A 19,567-nucleotide genomic window follows, 5' to 3' on the forward strand; every position below is an offset into this window, starting at 1 on the left:
ATAGCTGTCCATAGTGAGCAACCTTTATTGGGATTAGAGCATCAAACCTGTAAAAATCATTTCTTATGTGTATCTAATTTATTCCATGCGAAGTTCACTCCAGAAGCTTGGTTGAGACCTGAAATTTAGGCCAGTCCTGAGACGTACAGTGATTTTGAGGGAGACTGGATTGCCTGCCAGGGGCTTGGCATATATATATATATTTTTTTTCCATGGCAAGGCCCTGGCAAGGGCTGGAGTCCATACCACCGCAGCAATCTTTCTGCTTGGCCTTCTCTAGCTGTTTTGTAGGAAGGCCCCATCTGGCCAGCTCTGCAAATCCTGCCCCTTCTCAAGCACTCAGTAACGGGTGGTGTTGGCTCATCAGAAGATAAGGGGATGCCTGAGGCCTATGCTTCCAGAAGCATAGAAACGCCCATATGTGGGGTAGGATAAAGGTAAAGGCACTAGAGTGGATTCTTAGGAATAACAGGTGAGTTCTAAAGGAGCACAGACCAAATGGGGGCCTGGATTCATCAGCATCTCTGCCAGTTGTGACTTTGAGCTTTTAGCAGAGTTAATCCTATCTTCCATGTATCTTTATCCTTTTGTCCCCTACTCCTCCAAGACATTTGCAAAGCACCATTCAAATGGGGGACTGAGCCATAGTCCATCTCTAATTGCTCCTGAATCAGGAACTCTGGGGCAAGATCCAGTAAGGACTGGGTCTCCTTGTGGAAGACGAGCTCAGCTCAACAAAGCCTGGAGGCCATAGACCATAGACCAAAGACCCTTTAGGGGATAGGCCCAGAGTCCTCCTGAGGGAACAGTACCATTTTGGTTTGATGGCCTTGCCATCAAAAGGCTTCCTGAGCGGTTCTTGGTGCCCCTTGGCACTGACCCCTTTCCCTCTGAGTTAGGGCTCTGTGAAGGGCATGGCTCCAATAAGCTGAGGTATCTGGTGTGTGGGCAGCAGCCGGAAGTGTGCAGTCATGGCTTCAGATGAAGTTGTTCCTGAGACGCTCCTGCTCCAGGGAGAGCTCTGAATTAGCTCGGTAGGAATCCCCTGTGGACCAAAGGAGAACGGGTAAGAAGCCAGCCTTCCCATGCTCTTAGCCCCTCCTGACAATTTCTCTCTCTCTCTCTCTCTCTCTCTCTCTCTCTCTCACACACACACACACACACACACACACATACACACACACAAGTTACATTCTGCCCCACTCACCCTTTACATCAGGTCAGCCATAGGCATAAACAATTTTGTAGAAACAGACCCTGCTGTGTAGCTTCAAGCACGTCAGGAAGAACAGGCTATTGAGTAGAAAGGGTTGTGCTGATACTCTGCCTACCCACCATCCCCAGATTCACTCTCTACCCTTATTTGTTTTCTCTGTGCTCTAGATAGCTTCCCTCTGGCTTCCTCAGCCTCTGTTTCTGGTTGATTTAGGTCAATGAGAAGCAACAGCAGAAGATTAGTGGATAGAAGGAGGGAGACATTGGTGTATTTCTTCCCTGTTCCTGTGGTGGTGGCCTCCCTTGCCTCCTGCTAGGGTCAGGTTCTCCCTCCAAGCTTGAACTTGAACCTGCCTCTAGGACACCTTATGCCCCTTCAAGCTGAAAGGCATGAACAATTTCCCACTCTGGCTTATCCTCAGATGCCTCCACGACCCTCATTTCCTTAGTCCTATTCACAGCTCTTCACACCAGTCCTTTCATTAAATAACTGCATTCTCACCTGGTATGTCCTCTGTTTTGTGCAAGGACCCCTACGGTGCTCAAAAGTGCACTGTTTTCCTTTCCTCCCTCGCCACCCTGGATCCCTTGCAGCCCACCACTAGCATCTGGGAGGCTCGCTCCACTGTGCAGCCTTAGGTTCCAGTCCCTGGTAACTGATGTTCTTGTCTCAGTTTGGGGCAGCAAAACCTACTCAGTTACACAATTTTGAATCTTTGGACTATTTCCTCTTTCTCCTCTTACAGTGTTGCATCCATTGCTATAGTGACCTTTCTGAAAACATAAATCTGATCTTTTTGCACCTCCTTTGACTAAAATTGGTCAGTGGTCCCCAGATCCACAGGAGAGTCATTCTCTTAGCAAGACCTATCATAACCCCCCCCTTGCAAAGCACTTCAGTGGGTTTGAAGTACACAGTTCCCCCATTTTAAAAAAGAAAACTTCTTTGAGGTTGAGATATTCCTCAATCTTACAGCTAGAAGGTGGTGGACTTGGATTTGGAACCCAATGAAGCCTTCAGGGGCCAAATCCTGTGCTCGTTCTCTAGTCTTCCCTTCTTCCTGGACTTGGGCCTCTCCTTTGAAACCCGGTTCAAGCATCGTTTCCTCCGGGAGACCTTGCTAGTTCCCAAGTTGTTGCTTTCTCACTGTGCCTGCTCAGCATTAGTTCTTACGGGTTTGGAATAATCAGGAGTATTGGGGTTATCCTTTGGCATGCCTGCTTACCCTGTTTGACACTGAGCTCCACATTTTACTCCTATTTTCCTAGTGCCTGGCACAGTATTCAACACAAAAGTAGGTCTTCGGTGTTTGTTGACTGAATAAACCAGTCCCGTCCTGCCCTATGTGCTAAGTGTGGGTACGAACACACACCCCATAGCAAGTTCAGGCATTTCGTAACTTGAAGCCAGAGGAGGGACTGCTACCTTCCTCTACAGACAAGTAGGGCAACCATTTCCGTACTCTGTCCCTTACTGAATCTGCTTCTTCCATTGTCCAATACGACCAATCCTGTAAGCGTCCTGAGCCCTGTTCTCTGTGGCCACCTTCTTGTGCTCCGTGATCCCAGCTGGAGACAGCAACACAGAGCTGGCGGACCTCCCCTTCTGCCTGTGAGGCAGTCAAGTTAGGACGGGCACGACTAAGAAAGACCATACGAAAGGGAGGGCGAACAATAACGGGACTGGGGAAGAGAAATCCAGACTTGGCTTGAAGTAACAGAAAAGACTCCAGGACAGATGGGAGACTGAGTTTATAATCCAAACAGCCTTAAGGACAAAGATGGGTGTAGAAGTCAGTTGTGACTGGGTGAGGCTGCTGGTGTCACCAGTTGGGTCTAGAAAGGGACCTATGAAGATGTCAAGGGATGTTCATCTCTGTCCTACCCCTAACCTTCCACATCAACCTTCCAGCCCCATGGAGGGTGCGGGCAGGGGCTCCCAGCTTCCCGAGCCCATAGGTGGCTGGCCCTACGAGGGCTCGTGGTTACCTGTGTGGCAGTTGTGCAGCCACACCCGGTGCCCATCATACTTGCAGTGGCACCGCATCATGTTGTTCGAGAAATCAGACTCCGCCACCTCGAACTGGGGGTTCACAACCACCTGCAGAGAGACAAGGGGACAAGTGAAAGCAGGTGACGATAGTGGCTGTGATCATCATTTACATTACACGCAGTCTCGCAAAGGGTGTTTACACCCTTCGCTTCACTAGTCCTTCCAGGCACCCAGAGGGCAGGCATTAACGTTCCTATGCTACGTTGTCCACTGACTCAAGACTCAAACCCAGGTCCTCGGGATCCTGTTGGAGACCCTATTTGTGAAACTCTTCCCTCATGAGACTGCAGGGAGACTTGGAATATCTGCAGGAAATGGAGTTCCTCTGGGGGATCCCCAGCCCCCTTACCTGGAAGATGTAATTCCCAGGGGCCACATCTGTGATGTCCACCCACTGGCAATCGATGTCATGCCGGTAGGTGTCCCAGCAGCCGACAGTCACTCCCTGCTCCCCAAAGTTGGCACACGCATAGCGTTTCTGCAGTCCTGTATGGAAGGGCACCAATGGTTACTGAGGCATGGGGGAGGGGCTCGGGACCCTGCAAGCCAGGCCCTACACACGGAATCCTCACACTGGTCCTCTCCCTCGGTGGAATCAGACAAGGGACCTGCAGTTCTGTTAGATAACCTGCCTGGGAATCAGAGCCTGAATTCCTACTAACCATGAATCCAGCACAGTAGCAAACCCCATATGTGATAGGATTTCTCTGGATGCACTAGTGGGAACTCCTGTTGGCTAGGAATTATGGGTGGAAGGTTCCAGCCCTACATCCTTCTGACCCTCTGAAAAGCGAGCGTTTGCCATGCCATTCTGAAAGGCTAGAAACTGTGGGACTGCAAACAGGAATTAGACAACCCGTGTCCTCAGAGAACTTAGCCAAAGTGAAACACGCCTGCAACTCTTCTCCAAAACCAAGAGTATAAAGCCTTTACAGGTGGTACAAAGCATGCTGGGAATGCAGCAGCAGCAGGGACCTTCCACCTAAGATGTCAGGAGGTAAGACACCGATCTTTCTGGAGTGCCTTGAGTGCTGACTGTTGCCAGAGCAGAGTCTCCAGGTGCCTGAGGGGGTCTTGGCTGAGGGCGTAAAGGAGCCTCACTGGGACAGGGCTGAGGAAGAGAACACCAGGAGGCTGTGCAGCCGGGGATCCGCCTACCTGGGGGGCAGTGTGTGTCCTCCAGGCAGAAACTGGCTTTGTGCCCCTCAGCCACCTTGGAGCCGTTGAGAGTGAGGAGGTCATAGTGTGTGAAGACCTCGATGCTGTGGTAGTGCCTGCGGGAAGGGAAGCGCTGTCAGCCTGGAGCAGTCGGCAGGCCAGACCGAGGCGCTGGGCCCCGTCACTATCCAGAGAGGAACGGTATGGTCAGGGCAGCGCCCTTCTCCCTCACCAAGCCAGGATCCCTGGGACCATGGTCTACTTTCTGGCACCCCCCTGCCCGGCAGCCAGGCACAGCTGCCCTCACCCGGTGTGGACCCAGGGGAGGAGGGGAGAGCACAGCCCTTCGAGCCTCCAGGAGGCCGGTGCCTGGCCACAAAGCCCACTCGGAGGCAGGAGGGAGGGGCACCTCCAGGAACGAGCCTCGGGCCGATCTGCCAAGGAGGGGTGCTTACTCTGCTCCCTGGGAGCCTGCGACCAAATTGCTACCATTGCTTCCAATCCAGGCCTGATGACAACTCTGTTCCTGCTACAGGGGAAGGTGCTTATTATCTGAGCAAGGCCAAGTCCCAACGCTGCTGCCCGCTCCACTCCGCTTTCCCCACCCATGCTGCATCCTGAAGGCAGAAACCACCACTTTCCCATTCTGCCTTTGTCACAGGCCTTGTCTCTCCTGTCTGGGCTGGAGGCTCCTGATAGGAAAGAGAACCCATTGTCTCCTTTTAGTCCCTGCGTTCCCACTTTTCTCTGGGTGGCCTTGCTCTACTGCTGCAGAAGCCAGAAAGCTTTTTCTGCAGAGCCAGCATCCTGGCTGGGATGTCTATTTTGGGTTTCCAGGTTTCTAGGAGTTTTCACTTTATGTGGCTTTTAAAGACAAGGCCTAAGCTCCACCACAGAGAAATTAATTGTCCATATCATTCTAACAAAGACCAGCTCTGCTGACAATGAGTGCCGCTGCTGGGGGAGTGCACCCCATGAGCACCGTTAAGGGCTGTACATCCAGGGCAGGGATGGCCAGTGCCCCCGCAGTTCCCTACTGGCTCCTGGAGGCAAAGCCAGTGAGGCGTCGAGGAAGGAAGGCTCTCAGAGTGCGCAGCCCTCCCAGGAGAGCGCCCAGGGTCAGGGGAAGACCACACTGGTTTGATTCTTGGACTTGGCTGTTTGTCCCTCGAGGGCCATGGTGTGGCTGAGCACTGACCTGTGGCACTGGTGCCAAATCCAGTTGTGGCGTCCTGTCTTGGGACGGAAGTCGGCCCGGCCTAGGTTGTAGATCTGGGAGGAGAAGCGCAGGAGGCGCCGGTAGCCATAGGGCCAGTCCATGTGGTCGGCAGACTGGGAGAGGCAGTTCTCTTCGTGCGCGCAGTACAGCTGGCTGAGGTGCCGGTCCTCCAGGTAGGCGGTCTCCTGCACGAGCTGGGCGTTCATCACCAGGTCTGGAGCGCCTGCGGCCACAGGGGAAAGGAAGGGAGGCAGCCGTGTTGCTCTTGGGCAGATGGGCTCTCTGGGGGAGCTACCAGCAGCGCAGGCAGGGCTCTCCCCAGGACAGGAGTCAGGGAAGGTGGGTTCAAGCACTCCCAGGCCCTGGTTAGGCATGACGGCTTTGGAGTCGGCTGCCGGCGTTCAAGTCTTGCTTTGTTTTTGGCCACACCTTTCACTAGCTCTGTGACTTGCTTAAGCTTCTGGCTCTCGATTTCCTCAATTTCCTCATCCCTATGGTGGGGATCGTAATAATGCCAGTAGCGCCAGTACCCGTAACATGCTCAGGTCACTGTCGGGTAAGCATGCCCTCGATGTAAGCTGGTATTTCCTTTGTAAAATGCTCCTCAGCTTCCAAGTGCCTCTTTGTGGTCTAACTCACACAGCCCCTCCTGAGCCCTGCTGCCCAGCTTGGCTTCCCCAGCTCAGTCACTCTCTCTGGGTCTCAGTTCCTTCAAGGGAGGGGCGCGGAGGGGAGAGGGCAGGCAGGAAGAGCCGCAAGAGATCATCTCTGAGCCTGCTCCTGGGCTCTGCCATTCGGTCCACCCTGCTGCAGTTTCAGGCCCGTGTCTCCCGCAGGGTCCCTGTTCTAACCTGACTGCTCTCCTGGGTACTCGCACTGGCCTGTCCTGTGCATTCTTCCCTGATGACATTCCCAGTGCTTCTCTGTGCATAAGCGTCCATCGTGCCGGAAATGCCTGTTCCCTTCCTGCCACTGGGGCTCTCACCCACCTTGGAGCCCCATGTGTCCTTGCCCCCATGCCAGTGGAGCTCTGCTGCTGTTACCATGTCGCATCAGGGGAGAAAAGTTGCCCGTTCTCAGGACTTTGCCTTGCAAGAGCGGGGTGACAGTTCAGATCTGGGGAGAGGCATCAGCTGGGTGAGAGTCTATGTGCTGAGGACAGTGAGATGGGACTCTGGTTAGTTTCGGCAGGCGGGCACTGTGGGTGGTAGCGGGGGCTGGGCTGGGCGGCCAGAGGGGGCTTGGACCATCACCGAATGTTCCCGAAGGTCCTGCGCTTATTCCTAGGCTCTGCTCATGGCAAACCCTTGAATTCCTGAGGGAAAGAAGGAGAAGAGCTTCCAGAGAGATGGAGAAGGAGAGAGGGCAAAGAAGAAAAGGAATGAGAAAGATCACAGAGGAGAAATAGGGATGGTCACACAGTGGGCAGGTTGCCTGTCCGTGCTCACCCATGGCAAAATGTCAGAAGCCTTCAGGCTGAGAGCTGCTGCTCTGAGGGAGGGGTACAGGGGCCCCAGGCTGGGGAGCAGACCCCCAGTGCGCTGGGAAGGCACAGGCTGGTGCCACAGCTCCCTGCTGTGAAGGTGTGTCGTGAGGACCCGGTATTTTCTAAGGTGTGTGGGACGGAGAAGAGCGCTCAGGCTCGCTGACAAAGGTCAAGGACGTCTTGGCGTGCAAGCCTGGCTGGGGAGAAGGTCAAGTGGCCGCTTGGTGCGGTGCCAGCCGCAGCCTCGGGACCAGATACAGTATCTCAGCGTCGACCTGGTCAACAGGTGTCAGACCGATGCGGCTGCCCCAAGCACCCGGATGCGTGGGGTGGACCCCTGCCTCGGAACCGTCTCGTCCTGTAGCCTGCCGGGGGACCAACAGCTCAGGACGAGGACACGTGGTTGTGGCCTACTGCGTGTGTATAGAATTCCCAGCAGAAAAGACTGCCCTTACTAAGTCTAACTCATTCTCTTGTTTTCTCACCTGTTTCTTTTTTTCTTTCAACTTTCATTCACAACACAGGAAGTGAAAAACATGACTGTGCATCCTCGTGTGTTCCCCTATCCTCTGCTTTAATCCTCACCATAACCCTGTGAGCCGGGCAGGGCAGGACTGTGTCCCCAGGGGATGGGTGACTTGGGCACCCACAGCTGGTAAAGGGCAGGGCCGTTGCTCCAAGTCCAGCCCTCCTTCTACCCCCGACCCTTCCAGGCCCTCCCCGAGGATGGGCGGTGTGGGCTGGCCAGGCTGGGGTGGCGGGGAGCGGCGGCGCCGTGGGTGCTACTTACTCTCTGTGCAGGAGACCCCGGCCGAGGAGCTCCCTGAGCCGTGGGAGCAGAGCACCGGCCCATGTCTCTGACACTGCTGCAGGGCCAGCTCTGTGCCCGAGCAGCGCACGCCGCTCATCACCACGTTGGTGGCCCCAGGCGTCCCCTGCCAGTACCAGGTGTCCTGAGAAAAGAGCCGGCGGCACCCGGTCAGGGGGGAGGGATGCTTTGGAGTCATCCCCTCCGACGCCCGTCTGATGCTGGAACCCCGTTGGACCACCACCATCTGGTTGTGCCCGGCCCCAGCTTGAAAGTCTCCAGCGTGGTGATAGTCCCCGCTGCTTTGCACCCCTCCGGCAACAGAAGTTTCTCCCATGGATCTAGGCAGGGAGATTCTCCCGCCACTGGCCTTGCCCCACCCTCACCCACATGGCAGCCCTCAGCTGTTGAAGAGGACAGTCCCGTTCCCTTGCTGTCCACTCAGCTTTGCTTCCCACAGCTGGGTGGTGGGGGGTGGCGGTGCTCATGAACAGGTCCCATTTCCTAGGGGCAGGGTGCCCGGCATTCCCCCAACCAACAGTGTGGGCCCAGCAGAGGACGTTGTGCCAACCCAGCCACTCCACGGCCTTGTGGTTTTCTTTCCCGGATCCCTCTCGAATCTACCCACAACTCCCCCAGGACTGCCACTAGTCTGGGCCACGCCAGCATCGTCTCTCAGCGGGGCTGCTGCAGTGAGTGTCAGCGTTCTTGCTGCTCCAGCAGTGTGCCGAACAGCACAGAAGAAATGTTTGAGACATCTGCATTGCGGACTTTGAACGTTTGCCAGCCTCTTCCTCCCTCCCTCCCACATCACACCCTTGACAGCCCTGCTCCGGCCCCAGTCCCTGATCTTCCCAGTGGGGTCAAGCTTTCCCCGCGTGGGCTATTTATCCCCTCCCCACCTGGTCTGCTGAGCCTCAAGTCCTCTTCCCTAGAGACGGAAGTATGGGCCTGTTGCATGAATGTTTTTTTTTTGTTTTTATTTTTTAAAATTTTTTTAAAAGATTTTATTTATTTATTTGTCAGAGAGAGAGGAGCGAGAGTGAGCACAGGCAGACAGAGTGGCAGGCAGAGGCAGAGGGAGAAGCAGGCTCCCTGCTGAGCAAGGAGCCCGATGTGGGACTCGATCCCAGGATGCTGGGATCATGACCTGAGCCAAAGGCAGCCGCTTAACCAGCTGAGCCACCCAGGCGTCCCATGAATGTTTTGTTAATGACCGCCTTCCCCACTTCGCTGACTGTTCCTGAGACAGGAGCTGTGTCTTGTTCACCACACTGTCCCCAGCCCCCAGCATGGCATCGGCCCCCAGTTTCACTCAGTAACTAATCAATGAATGCATGAATGAGTTGTTCGCACTTTTAACAGAGGAAGTTTGGAAGCAAGACAGAGACCTACCTTGATTGCGTGGTTGGCAAAACCCAGGCCGAGCTGTCGGCAGGCCACCATGGCTTCGGTGAGCCCCCAGTGGTCACTGCACACGGCCCCCCAGCGCCGGACTCCGTTCACCTCCACCTGCACTTCCACCACACCCTCCTGGGGGTTGCGCCCGCCGGCCAGGCGCACCTGCAGTGGTCAGAGGGGTGTGAGGAGCACAGTGGCCTCCGGGCAGAGGGCTCAGGACTACAAGCCTGGAGCCGGGTCCCGGCTGGCTCTCCCCTTCTCTGGCTTTATCTCTCTGTCACTTGAGATACTTAGCTAGAGAGTCCCTGCTGTCCCTGACCTCTAGAGCAGTCGGACTCAAGGTGCCTGCCCCTACCATTCGCGATGACTTGCCAGGTGCAAAAGGATTTCGTATCTCTTATTGCATTCATAATAACCCCAGGAGACAATTAACCCCAACTGACAGAAGACAGATCCACGCTCAGAGACAGTAGTGACTTGTCCACTGTCTGCATGACACATGACACCTGAACTCTGGCAATTCCGTGCAGCCTCGCAGTGACACTCCCCAGCACCGACAGCACTGGGGTCCTCTGCCCTAGCCCCCTTCCGAACAGGGCACCTGTCGTGGAAACGCGCATCTGCGTGAAGGGCCCCCATTGCCATGGACATCTCTGAAGGCCAGACCCTGGCCTTGAGGACACATGGGCCAGTTGGGGGAGGCTTAGAGGAGAGGCTTTCCAGACTAGCTCTGAGAACCCCCTCTCCATGGGCTCCATGTGGTGTCCTGGGGTGCTCTCCATGCCTTCCAACCCTCCCCCCCAATGGAGGCTATGCCGGAAGCTGAGCTCACCTGATTCTTGAAGCCCATGTCAGGGATGTTGCACCTGACGGCAGCATCATTCTCGTGCTTACAGCCATTCTGGGGCCCCTCCAGTGAGGGGCAGTCACTGAGGGTCCGCTCAGAACCCTTGCAGCGTACCTCGCGCAGGTGGATGGGTCCCAAGCCTAGCGGGGAGATGGGGAGATGCCAGGTAAAGCTCCACCTCTAGAACCCTACCCCCTTTGACTTCCCCCCCATCGTCGGGGAGAACTTTCTGTCCTGGGCCTCAGCACCAGGGCCACCAAGGGACGGAACAGTGGCCCATCCACAGCCTCCTACCCCCCACCCCAGGCCTCCTTGCTTACCCTGCCCCAGTTGGGCCCCAAAGAGGGCCTCCCGAGCTGAGCCAAAGCCAAGCTGACGGCACACGATGCTGGCGGAGATGAGGTTCCATCCGTGGTCACAGACCGTCCCCCACTGGTGGTTCATGAGCACCTCGACACGGCCCTCTCCCATCTGGGCCCCCGAGCGGAGGCGCACCTTCAGCTCCTGCTGGGAGAAAACCAGCTTCAGGTCAGGCAGAGGAGGCAGCACCGGGCACAGTGGAGCTGCTGTGGGGAGCCTGGGCTAGGCCCCTTCCCGCAGGTAAGCTGATGATCAGGGTTCCAGTCCCACCTCTGGTGGTTCAGAGCTACTGCCTCGAATCCACCAGTAAGCCGTTCTTCATAAGCGCCCTTCCCTCATGACAAAGAGCCACCGCAGGGGCCACAGTGGTTACAAGGGAGCCTTAGGAGCTGGGGTTACTGGCCTTCACAACCCTCTACCTGCTCTCTTCCGGGGGGGGGGGTCCCCTTCCTGTCGTCTGGCCCTGGCTCCTTCCTTATCCTTGGGGTTAAACTAGATCAGTGTTCCCAGCGGGATCCGTGAGATGATTTCAAGCCGCACAGGGACGTGGTATGAATGAAGCTGACTCACACGGTGGGGCAGTGACTTCCGTGTGAAACCTTCTCCAGTCCTTCCGTTTCACGGAGAATGCTATCCCACTGCCAGGAGGCCATGTCCGTAACACCTCACCAGCACTTGCTTGTTGCTTTTTCTAACAGAGGGCCAGGCTCAGGTTCACTAGTTTGGCCTCAACCCTGGAGCTACGATGTAATTACTGTCTTTATGGTTACCTGCTATTCCTGGCCCGTGATGTCAGCTTTCCATTTATGGGCGGGTTATAAACGGTTCCTTTTAAATAAATCCCACGTTTTTACCATGCTAGGCTTCGCTCTCCTCCTCCCAGTCTGCACCAAGTCCTCCTCGATGGGGGCGATTGGTCCTTCCACTCCGGCCTGTCCCGGAGTGTCCCTCCCTGCCTGTCCCGCTCACCCACTCCTGCTGCCACGCAGTGGGACCCACCTCTGCCCGGGACTTCTTGTGCCCCGCCACGCAGCTGACCACAGCGTGCATGCCGCCCAGGCAGGCCGGCTGCAGCCTGCCCTGAGCTGGGGCCACCTGCACCTGGCAGTTGGCCAGGTGGGACTCTGTCCCCAGGCAGTTGACCCGGTGGATCCAGAAGGAATTCTTCTGTGTCAGGTTCTTCAACCTGGAAGACAAGGGAGCCTGAAGGTGGGGAGGGGTTGAGGGAGCTCGGGGGTCAGGGAGGCTGAGGCACCGGGGAAGAAAGGGATGTGCCCTGCCCCTTCGTGCCATACCCCTCGGCACCCTCCCCTCGGGATGCGGCTCCTCACCTAGATTTGGGGTCCTCCATCTTCAAATTCCAGACTCTCCTAGGTGGGAGAAAACAAGTCGGGGGGATGGAGGGAGTGCTGAACACCAAGTGTGCCCTGGCTTCTCATGGCTGTCCTTGAGTTTGCACGGGGATTCCGTCTGGAAACTCGCCCGCATTATTTTAATGCCAAGCCGCACAGCAGCCCTCTTAGCGTGGTCTTGTCACAGACGCCGGTGATCTCCATGTCCCAGAGAGAACAGCGGGGCCCAGCAAGGTACCTCCTCAACTAGTTGCAAACTGGGGTCTCTTCGGCACTGGACTGCCCCTGAGTGGGCAGCCCCCCAGCTCGCCCTCTCCCCATGCAGATGGACGGGAGCCTACAGGGAGTGTCCCGAGAAACGCGACCCAGCGTAAACGTCCTCTGGGGGCAGGAGCAAGTTGAAGGCTTTCTGGTAGGGGCTGCCCACCCAGAGGCTATAATCAGGGCTGCCCTCCTCGGGGGTGGTGGGTGAGCCAGCCGGGCCCAGAGGTGCAATTACCAGGCAGTGGGGAGTCAGGGGCCCACATCCCAGTCGTCCCCACGGATGGAGCCACGTGGCTGGTTCCAGGGAGCAGACCCATCTAAGAGCCGCTCAACTGACTGGGGGTAAGCAAGGGGAGGCCACACAGACAAAGTGTGGGGGGGTGTCTCCCTTGATGAGAAACACAGAGAGTTTTCACTGGCACAGAGCTGGTGTCGTTTAGAGGCTGATGCAATCTTGCGACAGTTCAGTCACGTTTTGGACAGAGTGTTTTTATGTCTTGTCTCCCAAGTGCTGCCCCGCCCCCCCCCCCGCCTTGCTCACATGCGCAGCAGTCAAAGCCTGGCTCAGATCAGAGCAGAGGACATTCCCTGCCGACTGGCTGATCGAGGCCCGGAGGCCCTACCGATGGCCATGGCGTGTTACTGGCAGAGCTGAGACCCGGGGCTCAGGTGGTCTGTCCTGGTGGGTCCGGCCAGAAGCATCTTCAGTCAAGTCCACTTCTTTAACCAGGCACGCGGGTTTGCATTCAGTTGTTTTCAGCTTCTCCATATGACTAGCAAAGGCTGTTTTTCTTTTCTGACCCTTTCTAGGTATTTACCAGGGTCTCCAAGTTCATCCTCAGTCCTCATTATTCTGAGAGCCCCGCAACTCGGAAAGTCCATGGGACCTGTTTCCCTCCCTATCACACACCCAGGGAGTGTCCTGCAGCAGACACCACCCTGCACATCTCCCTGGACTCTGTAAGGCCGTTGCCTTACAAAGGCGCATGCATACACACGCACACACACAGGAACACGTGTGTATAGCTCGCACAGGCATGCACACACTCGGCCACCTCTCCACGACCCCAAGCCCCCCACGACCCTCTGTCCACTGGTTCTCCTTACCTGTAGTAGTGGCTTTTGACAGGTGCCTCGCTGGGGAAGCCCAGCATGCCACACACCACCTTGCTATTGCTCTCGGTCCAGTCCCGGTCACACACCTGCCGCCAGTGGCCCTCGTACTTCACCTCCACCGCCCCCTCGGTCACCAGGCTGTGCCGCTTGGCACTGGCAAGGATGGGTTTGAGCCGCACCTCCTCCAGCCGCTGGTCCTGCAGGGCGCAGAAGGTTACCAAGGGCCCCAGGCCTCCTGCCCCTGCTGAGCCCGCTGCAGACCTTCATATGGGCAGGCGAGGGCTCAGAACACTTAAAGATCACCCCCCAACCCTGGCCCTCCCTGGACAGGTCAGAAAACAGAGGCCCAGATACGAGTATTTGCCAAGGCCACACAGTGAGCACGAGGCAGAACCTTGGTCTGTCTGCACTCCTCCCCTCAACTCAAGAGAGGACTGTGCCCTCCTTGGGATCAGGCTCGGGGCCTTTGGAGTTTGGGAGACTTCCGCGGGATGCAGAGGGACCTTCTCTGTGCCACCTGGGGAGAGCGGAAGATGGACACAGACCCGCTGCTTGAGACTACCAGCAGGATCCTTGGCCAGAGGACCCCAGGTCTGGGGTGACTTAGACCATGAAGACCACCGACCGCACCCTGGTCTGCTGCATCTGTGGGCCAGGTTCAGCCGTCCTCAGGCTAGGGCTGCCCAGCAGTGGAGGGTAAGGGCCAGGACCTGCCCTGCCCGCTTCTGTTGTTTGGCTTGGGCTGTTTTTAGTTCGAGGTTGTTTGTGTTGGGAAGAGGCAGCAATTGTGGCCGGCCTTGTGGGTAAGGCAGCCCCGCACCCCCTCCTGCCTCCCTTATGGGGAGCAGCTTCAGCAATCCCCAGCAACCCCAGCCTAGACCCCCCGGGCCCCCAGCCTGGCCTGCTACAGACAGGGCCTCTGTCCATGCACCTGCTCCGGGCCACCAACAGGAGGTGGGGTCCCCGGGGACATTTCTCAGCCCAGTCTGCTGCTCCCTTTCTCTTCCTTCTTCCTCCAGGTTCATCACCCAGGAGGCTCTATGTCCCATGACTCAACCCTTAGCTCCGGCCAAGGCCTGAACGGCCTCCTTACCTGGGGCCCAAGGACATTGGAGACGCTCTCAGAAAGATAGCCGCGGTGGCGCTGGGGGTGGCACACCACCCCGACGTCCTCTGAGTGGCTACAGTCGTTGACACCCCAGCCATTGGACCTGCACTGGTCCAGGGAGCTCTCTGTGCCCATACAGCGTACATTGTCCAGCCAGATGGGTCCTGAGAGCAGGGGAAGGGGGGTGCTTAGGGACAGAGAGGCACTTGTGGACTGTGCCTCCTTCCTAGGACCCCACAGGTATCAACTGTCTTCTTCCAGAGCCTGTGTAGAAAGTAGGGGTGGGGGAGGGGAGTCGGTTCTCCTGGGATCTTGGTATCTATAACCCTACCCACTGCCAAGAGGAGGTAGAATCTGTTTTTGGAAAATGCCAGGTAGGTCTAGCAATCAGATCTACCTGTCCACCTATCCCTCCGTCCATTCATCCACTCAGCGACATTTGCTGAGCACCTCCCTTGTGCCAGGCACTCTGTAAGAGTGGACTAGGGTGGCAGCGGGGGGGTGGGAGGGTGGGAAGGGTGGTGGCCTCACTGCGGGAAGGTCAGAGCAGGGGCAATGGCAGCTGGGGTGCTCAGGGAATGCCTCCCAGGGGAGGCCACCGGAGCTGGGTATTAAAGTGTGGGCAGGAGTGTGCGGAAGCCTCAGTGAGCCCAGCCTTGGAGCACAACCGACCATCATCTCCTCGTCATCCTGCTGGGTAGCACCGGGCACTCACCCTCCCCTTGACCATAGTTGGCACTGTGGGCCCAGGTCAGGGCTGTTTCAAAGCCCAGTTGGCGGCAGGCCACAGTGGCCTCCTGGAGAGCAAAGTCATCATCACACACGGTACCCCACTGGCCCTGGTGGAGCACCTCCAGGCGGCCCCTCTCTGGCCTGCTCCCTGGGCCCACCAGCCGCAGCTTCGCGGGGCTCAGCGCCTGCAGCCAGCAAGGGGGGGCCTGCAGCAGCAGCAGCAGGAGCAGGGAGAGCGCGGCCGGTAGGGACCACATCCTGGTGACTTCGAGGGCAGCTGGGGCCAAGGCACCTGGGGAAGGAGCAAACGTGACGGTGATCACCACCTCCACCCCTGAGCTCAGCTTCTTCTGCAGGCAGGGACAAAAGATGGCAGGACCCTCCAAGGGTGTGTGTGCTATGGGTACGTGTCTACGGTGGTATCGATGGAGTCTGGGTTTGGAGGCTGGTAAACTGGGTTGAAACCCACTATTCAGTGTTCACGTGACCTTGAGGAAGTTTACTGAGTCTTGATTTCCTCGTCTATAAAGTGGGAATAATAATCCTTGTCTCAGTGTTGTTAGTGTTAAATAAAACACTGTATTTAAAGTGCTTAGTACAAGCCTACCACATAGCTCTCAATAAATAGCTGACCTTGACATAGTCCTGTATGTAGGTGGGAGGGGGGGGGGTGAAGGTGGAGGCATGGGCTGGGGCCAGACAATTGGGGGCCTTGTGCACCTGTGGATGGTCTGCTCTTCATCCTATAGGAGGTGAGGGGCCGTAGAAAAATTGTAGGCAGTGAGTACACGCCAGAGAGAAGGCTCCTGTTTCCAGAAGCCTATAATCAGCTGCTCTCTGGGTCCTTAGAGGGGTGAGGTTAAGGGCGGGTGTTCTCCCCCTCACACATGAGCAGCCTTGGTCTTGGGCATGGGGGCAGGGGGAGGAGATGGGGGGCATGGGGGAGAGGTCATGGCTGATGAGGGCTGCCAGAGGGTCTGCAGTCACCAATGCTCGATGTCTTCCCCTGCCAGGCTCTGCAGCCGGTGAGGAGTTGATGCCAGTCTAGGACATGATGGAGGACATTGTGTCCTTGACTCCCTGTTCTGCACTGGAGTCATAAGAGAGCTCATTCTGGGGACACCCGCTCTTGCATGGCCACTGCTGTCCCGAGGGTCCTGTGTAGCTGGTCAGTCTCGGTAGGGGGAGCCTCCCAGGGCCCCCTGCTGCTCCCTTTCCCACAGACTGCTATGTTGGCTGGGCCTCAGTCCTATTCCTTCCTGCACACAACCCCCAACCCCTCCGGCCACCAATCCTCTGGCTTTGGGGAGCCCAGAGCTGGCCGGAGGGGGCTCCTAGAAGTACACTAGACAGGCTCAGGACTTATGCTCCACAGGGACAGCGTCTCTGTGTCATGCCCCCAGTGCTCAGAAGAGTGCCAGGCCGGTACGTAGGTGGTCCTAGTAAATATCCATGGTTGCATGGCTGCAAGGTGGCACTGCACCATGCTTAATGGGAGAGACTGGGAGTCAGGCTGTCTGGGTTCTCATTCCACTTCTGGGCAGTCTTGGGCAGGTGATTTCATAGCACAATGCCCCAGTTTTGCCTCCGTGAAACAGGGATACCAAATAGCAAGGACCTCATAGGATTCTCGTGAAGCTTAGACGAACGGATGCACGCTGGATGCTGACAAGAGCAGCTGTCCTGGACGAGTAACTATCACACAGCAGCAGGAACGGCCCTTGGGGAGCCCTGGGCTGGGGCGGTCCCAGCCCGTCTCAGATAAAGAAGGAAGAGAGGCCATATCTGAACTCAGCAGCAAGTCCCCACGACACTTCTTTGTGACATCCTCCAGATTTGCCTCTTTTCCCTCTGAGCCCAGGTTCTCCGGGTTCCCCTCCCTGGGGCCGGGTGCTGTGGTTAAGTCTCTTCCCACCGTGATCCCTCTTGCACTTCCTTTCCAGACTTAAACACTGTTTTCTTTATGTGACTCTCTGCTCTGGAGCAGGCGGGGGCTCCTGACGGGCTGTCACCATGAGCGGCTTGTGCTTGGCTGCTTGGGACGTTGCCCCACTAAGGATGAGGTGGACAGCTAGGGACTGAGCCAAAATGAAGTCGCTCTGGGTAAGGACCTTCCCCAGATGACAAGAGAAAAAGGACTGGGTTCAGAGCCCTCCAGCTGCTAGGGCTCAGTGGTCACCTTGAGTCTGACCTGAATGAGGACCCCCACCCCCGACCCTTGCCCCATCCCCCAGGAATCAGGATGCTCCTTGCTCTGGCACCAAGTCCTTATGTGACTTGAGTCAGGAGCTTTCCTCTCTCTGCGACTCCGGTGCAACACCTATAAAATGATGGGGTGGCACTAGGGCTCCAGCTCCCCATGACATGCGATGATGGGCCACGGAGTGGGCTGATGTCCCACAGCACCCTGGAGCTCTCATTAGAGGAGCATAGTCCCAGGCCTGCCTGGAGCTGGGGTGGCCTTCTGCAGCAGGACGCTGGGATCTGGGTGAGGACAGTTCCCTTCCATGTGAGTGGCCCCAGAAGGGGGAACAGGTGGCAGCAGGAACCGAGGGTCAGATGTGGGGAGGACCCCTCTTCCCAGCCTGCCTGCCACCACAGGACCTTCTGTAGCTTCTGCTCACCCCAAACTTGCCTTCTCACCATTCCCCAAACATCCTCTGTCCATCCTCTGCTTCCACATCCAGGCCTCTGCTCTCACTGCTCCTTCTACTTGGAGGACCCTCTCCCTCTGTGTCAGATCGGTAAATCCCTACAGGTGTTCCAGCTTAGATGCTGCCTCCTCCATTAAGCCCTCCCAGCTACCTCCCACCGCCCCAGCACTCAGTGTTTGCTCGCTGTCTCCATACCCAGCCTCCACCGCATCTCCCCAAAACTGTTCCTCCAGTGCCCAGCACGGGGAAGACCACCCAGCTGAGAAGTCTCCCTTCAAGAAGGCAACAGCCTCAGAAGTGGCCATTCTCTTCACAAGCAAAGAAGAGGATAGTGTAGGGGAAGGAAGGTTGGGGGATAGTTAATAATTAATTATTGTAATACATTTGAAACTATTTACGGAGTACTTATCTCTACTTTATAGGTGAGAAGCTGAGGTCCAGAGAAGCTAAGTAACTTGCCCAGCCAGGATTCAAAGCCAGGCAGCCCGGCTCAGCCGCGGGAGACCTGGACGCTGGATCCAGGAGGAGGAGAAGGAGGAAAGGAGGCAGGGGGATGAATGAGATTCCACCCTGCTGCAGGCTGATTGATGACCCAGCCGCAGTGTAAGGGCACTGGGGGTGGTGCCAACAGAGTGCAACTGAGTGACATCCAGGATCCCTCCAGCTTGATGCAGACAGGCACCTGCTCAGGTGTTCCCAGCGGACGCTGGCACCTGGCCTGACCTGGCCCCCCTGGAAAGGGCTGGAAATGCCCAAGGATATTCAGGAGAGAACATGGTTGGGGGAGGGGGGCTGCCCTCATGTGCACCAGCCTTGGGATCACTCGAAGCCCCTTCTCTCTAGCTCTTTGGGGGATGGGGTCCCTCCCTGGGACCACGAATTATGGTGACCTGAAGCAGTGCCAGCAAATGACTCTGAGCTTTACCTGGCCAGGCACGGGACATACTGCGGTTGAAGCCCTCTGCCCACCTGCACTTGCTGTCTCCCTACCCCTCAGCGTAATCATCTCTGGTTTATGTACCCTGCCTCTTTGTCCTCCAAGTCACAAGTTTGACATCTGAACCCACCTTGCCCTTTCCCTTGCTTCTTCCTGGATGAGGGCAGAGAAATGGTTCCCCACAGCATGTTCACAAACAAGACGCAGGCACCCCGGGCAGGCCAGGGCCAGCCACCCTGGGCGGGCCTTGGGCCAAGCTCCCTAATTTGGTCACTTCCCTTGGAAGCAGGTTGGTGAGCGACTAGGAGGCTAAGCCATCTGCCCATGGGACCCCCACCTCTCCCAGCCCCCAGCCTTCAGGAACCTTCAGAGGCTGGCAGCCTCACAGAGAGACAGAAGTGGGACAGACAGGACAACGCGAGACAGACCCGGGGCCAGGGGCCAGGGGCCAGGCGGGGGCTCACCAGCCGCAGCACAGAGGACGGTCGGGCAGGGGCCGGACGCCGGGATGAGAGCGCTGACGGGCCTCCCGGGGCGCCCTGGGGCCCTTTTATTCCGCTGCGGCCCGCGGGCGCCCCCCACCCCGCCGCCGCCCGAGGAGGAGGCCCCGCAGGCCCCGCCCCCGGGCGGACCCGGTCAAGGCGGGCGCTCAGCCCGGCCCGCTGCTCCGCGCCTCTGCCCTGTGCCCCCGGCCGGCCGGGAGCGGGCGTCCACGGGGCTCAGCCCGGGAAGTCCTGGAGTGGCTAGGTGCAGGGGGCGGCGGGGGGTCGGGAGGGGCTGTTTCCCGCGGAGGAAACGGGCGCGCTGCAGCAAGGAGGGACTGTGGGAGGATCAGAGTCCCCTGGAGAGGCCTTGCG

At 57.4% G+C, this 19,567-nt stretch overlaps 1 protein-coding gene across 2 annotated transcripts; it reads right to left on the reverse strand.

Moving 5' to 3' along the window:
• On the reverse strand, positions 1–19,319 carry LOXL4 (lysyl oxidase like 4). 2 transcript variants are annotated; one of them, XM_082722219.1, is made up of 15 exons: positions 19,175–19,319; positions 15,103–15,411; positions 14,373–14,551; positions 13,271–13,476; positions 11,879–11,917; positions 11,547–11,733; positions 10,508–10,691; positions 10,173–10,327; positions 9,335–9,502; positions 7,922–8,084; positions 5,625–5,868; positions 4,427–4,542; positions 3,618–3,754; positions 3,205–3,316; positions 1–1,045 (listed from the first exon to the last, which is right to left on the reverse strand). In XM_082722219.1, the coding sequence occupies exons 2-15, from the start codon at positions 15,374–15,376 to the stop codon at positions 978–980; spliced, it is 2,232 nt and encodes a 743-aa protein (XP_082578345.1). In that variant the 5' UTR covers positions 15,377–15,411; positions 19,175–19,319; the 3' UTR covers positions 1–977. The 2 variants fall into 2 exon arrangements, with proteins under 2 accessions (XP_082578345.1, XP_082578346.1); XM_082722220.1 differs by lacking the exon at positions 19,175–19,319 and adding an exon at positions 18,841–18,987.
• Positions 19,320–19,567: the final 248 nt, after the last annotated feature.

This window comes from Mustela nivalis (genome assembly GCF_964662115.1).
Source record: "Mustela nivalis genome assembly, chromosome: 2".
Taxonomy (NCBI): domain Eukaryota; kingdom Metazoa; phylum Chordata; class Mammalia; order Carnivora; family Mustelidae; genus Mustela; species Mustela nivalis.

What these genes read in the sequence shown, in the direction of transcription:
- LOXL4 (XM_082722220.1), bottom strand. Translation starts at nt 18,898, where the DNA reads ATGCTGTGGGGAACCATTTCTCTGCCCTCATCCAGGAAGAAGCAAGGG. An exon ending in ATGGAGGACCCCAAATCTAG is followed by an intron (nt 11,734 to 11,878) that starts GTGAGGAGCCGC and finishes CTTGTCTTCCAG; the next exon opens with GTTGAAGAACCTGACACAGA. An exon ending in CGGGGTCTCCTGCACAGAGA is followed by an intron (nt 5,869 to 7,921) that starts GTAAGTAGCACC and finishes CTGTGGCCGCAG; the next exon opens with GCGCTCCAGACCTGGTGATG.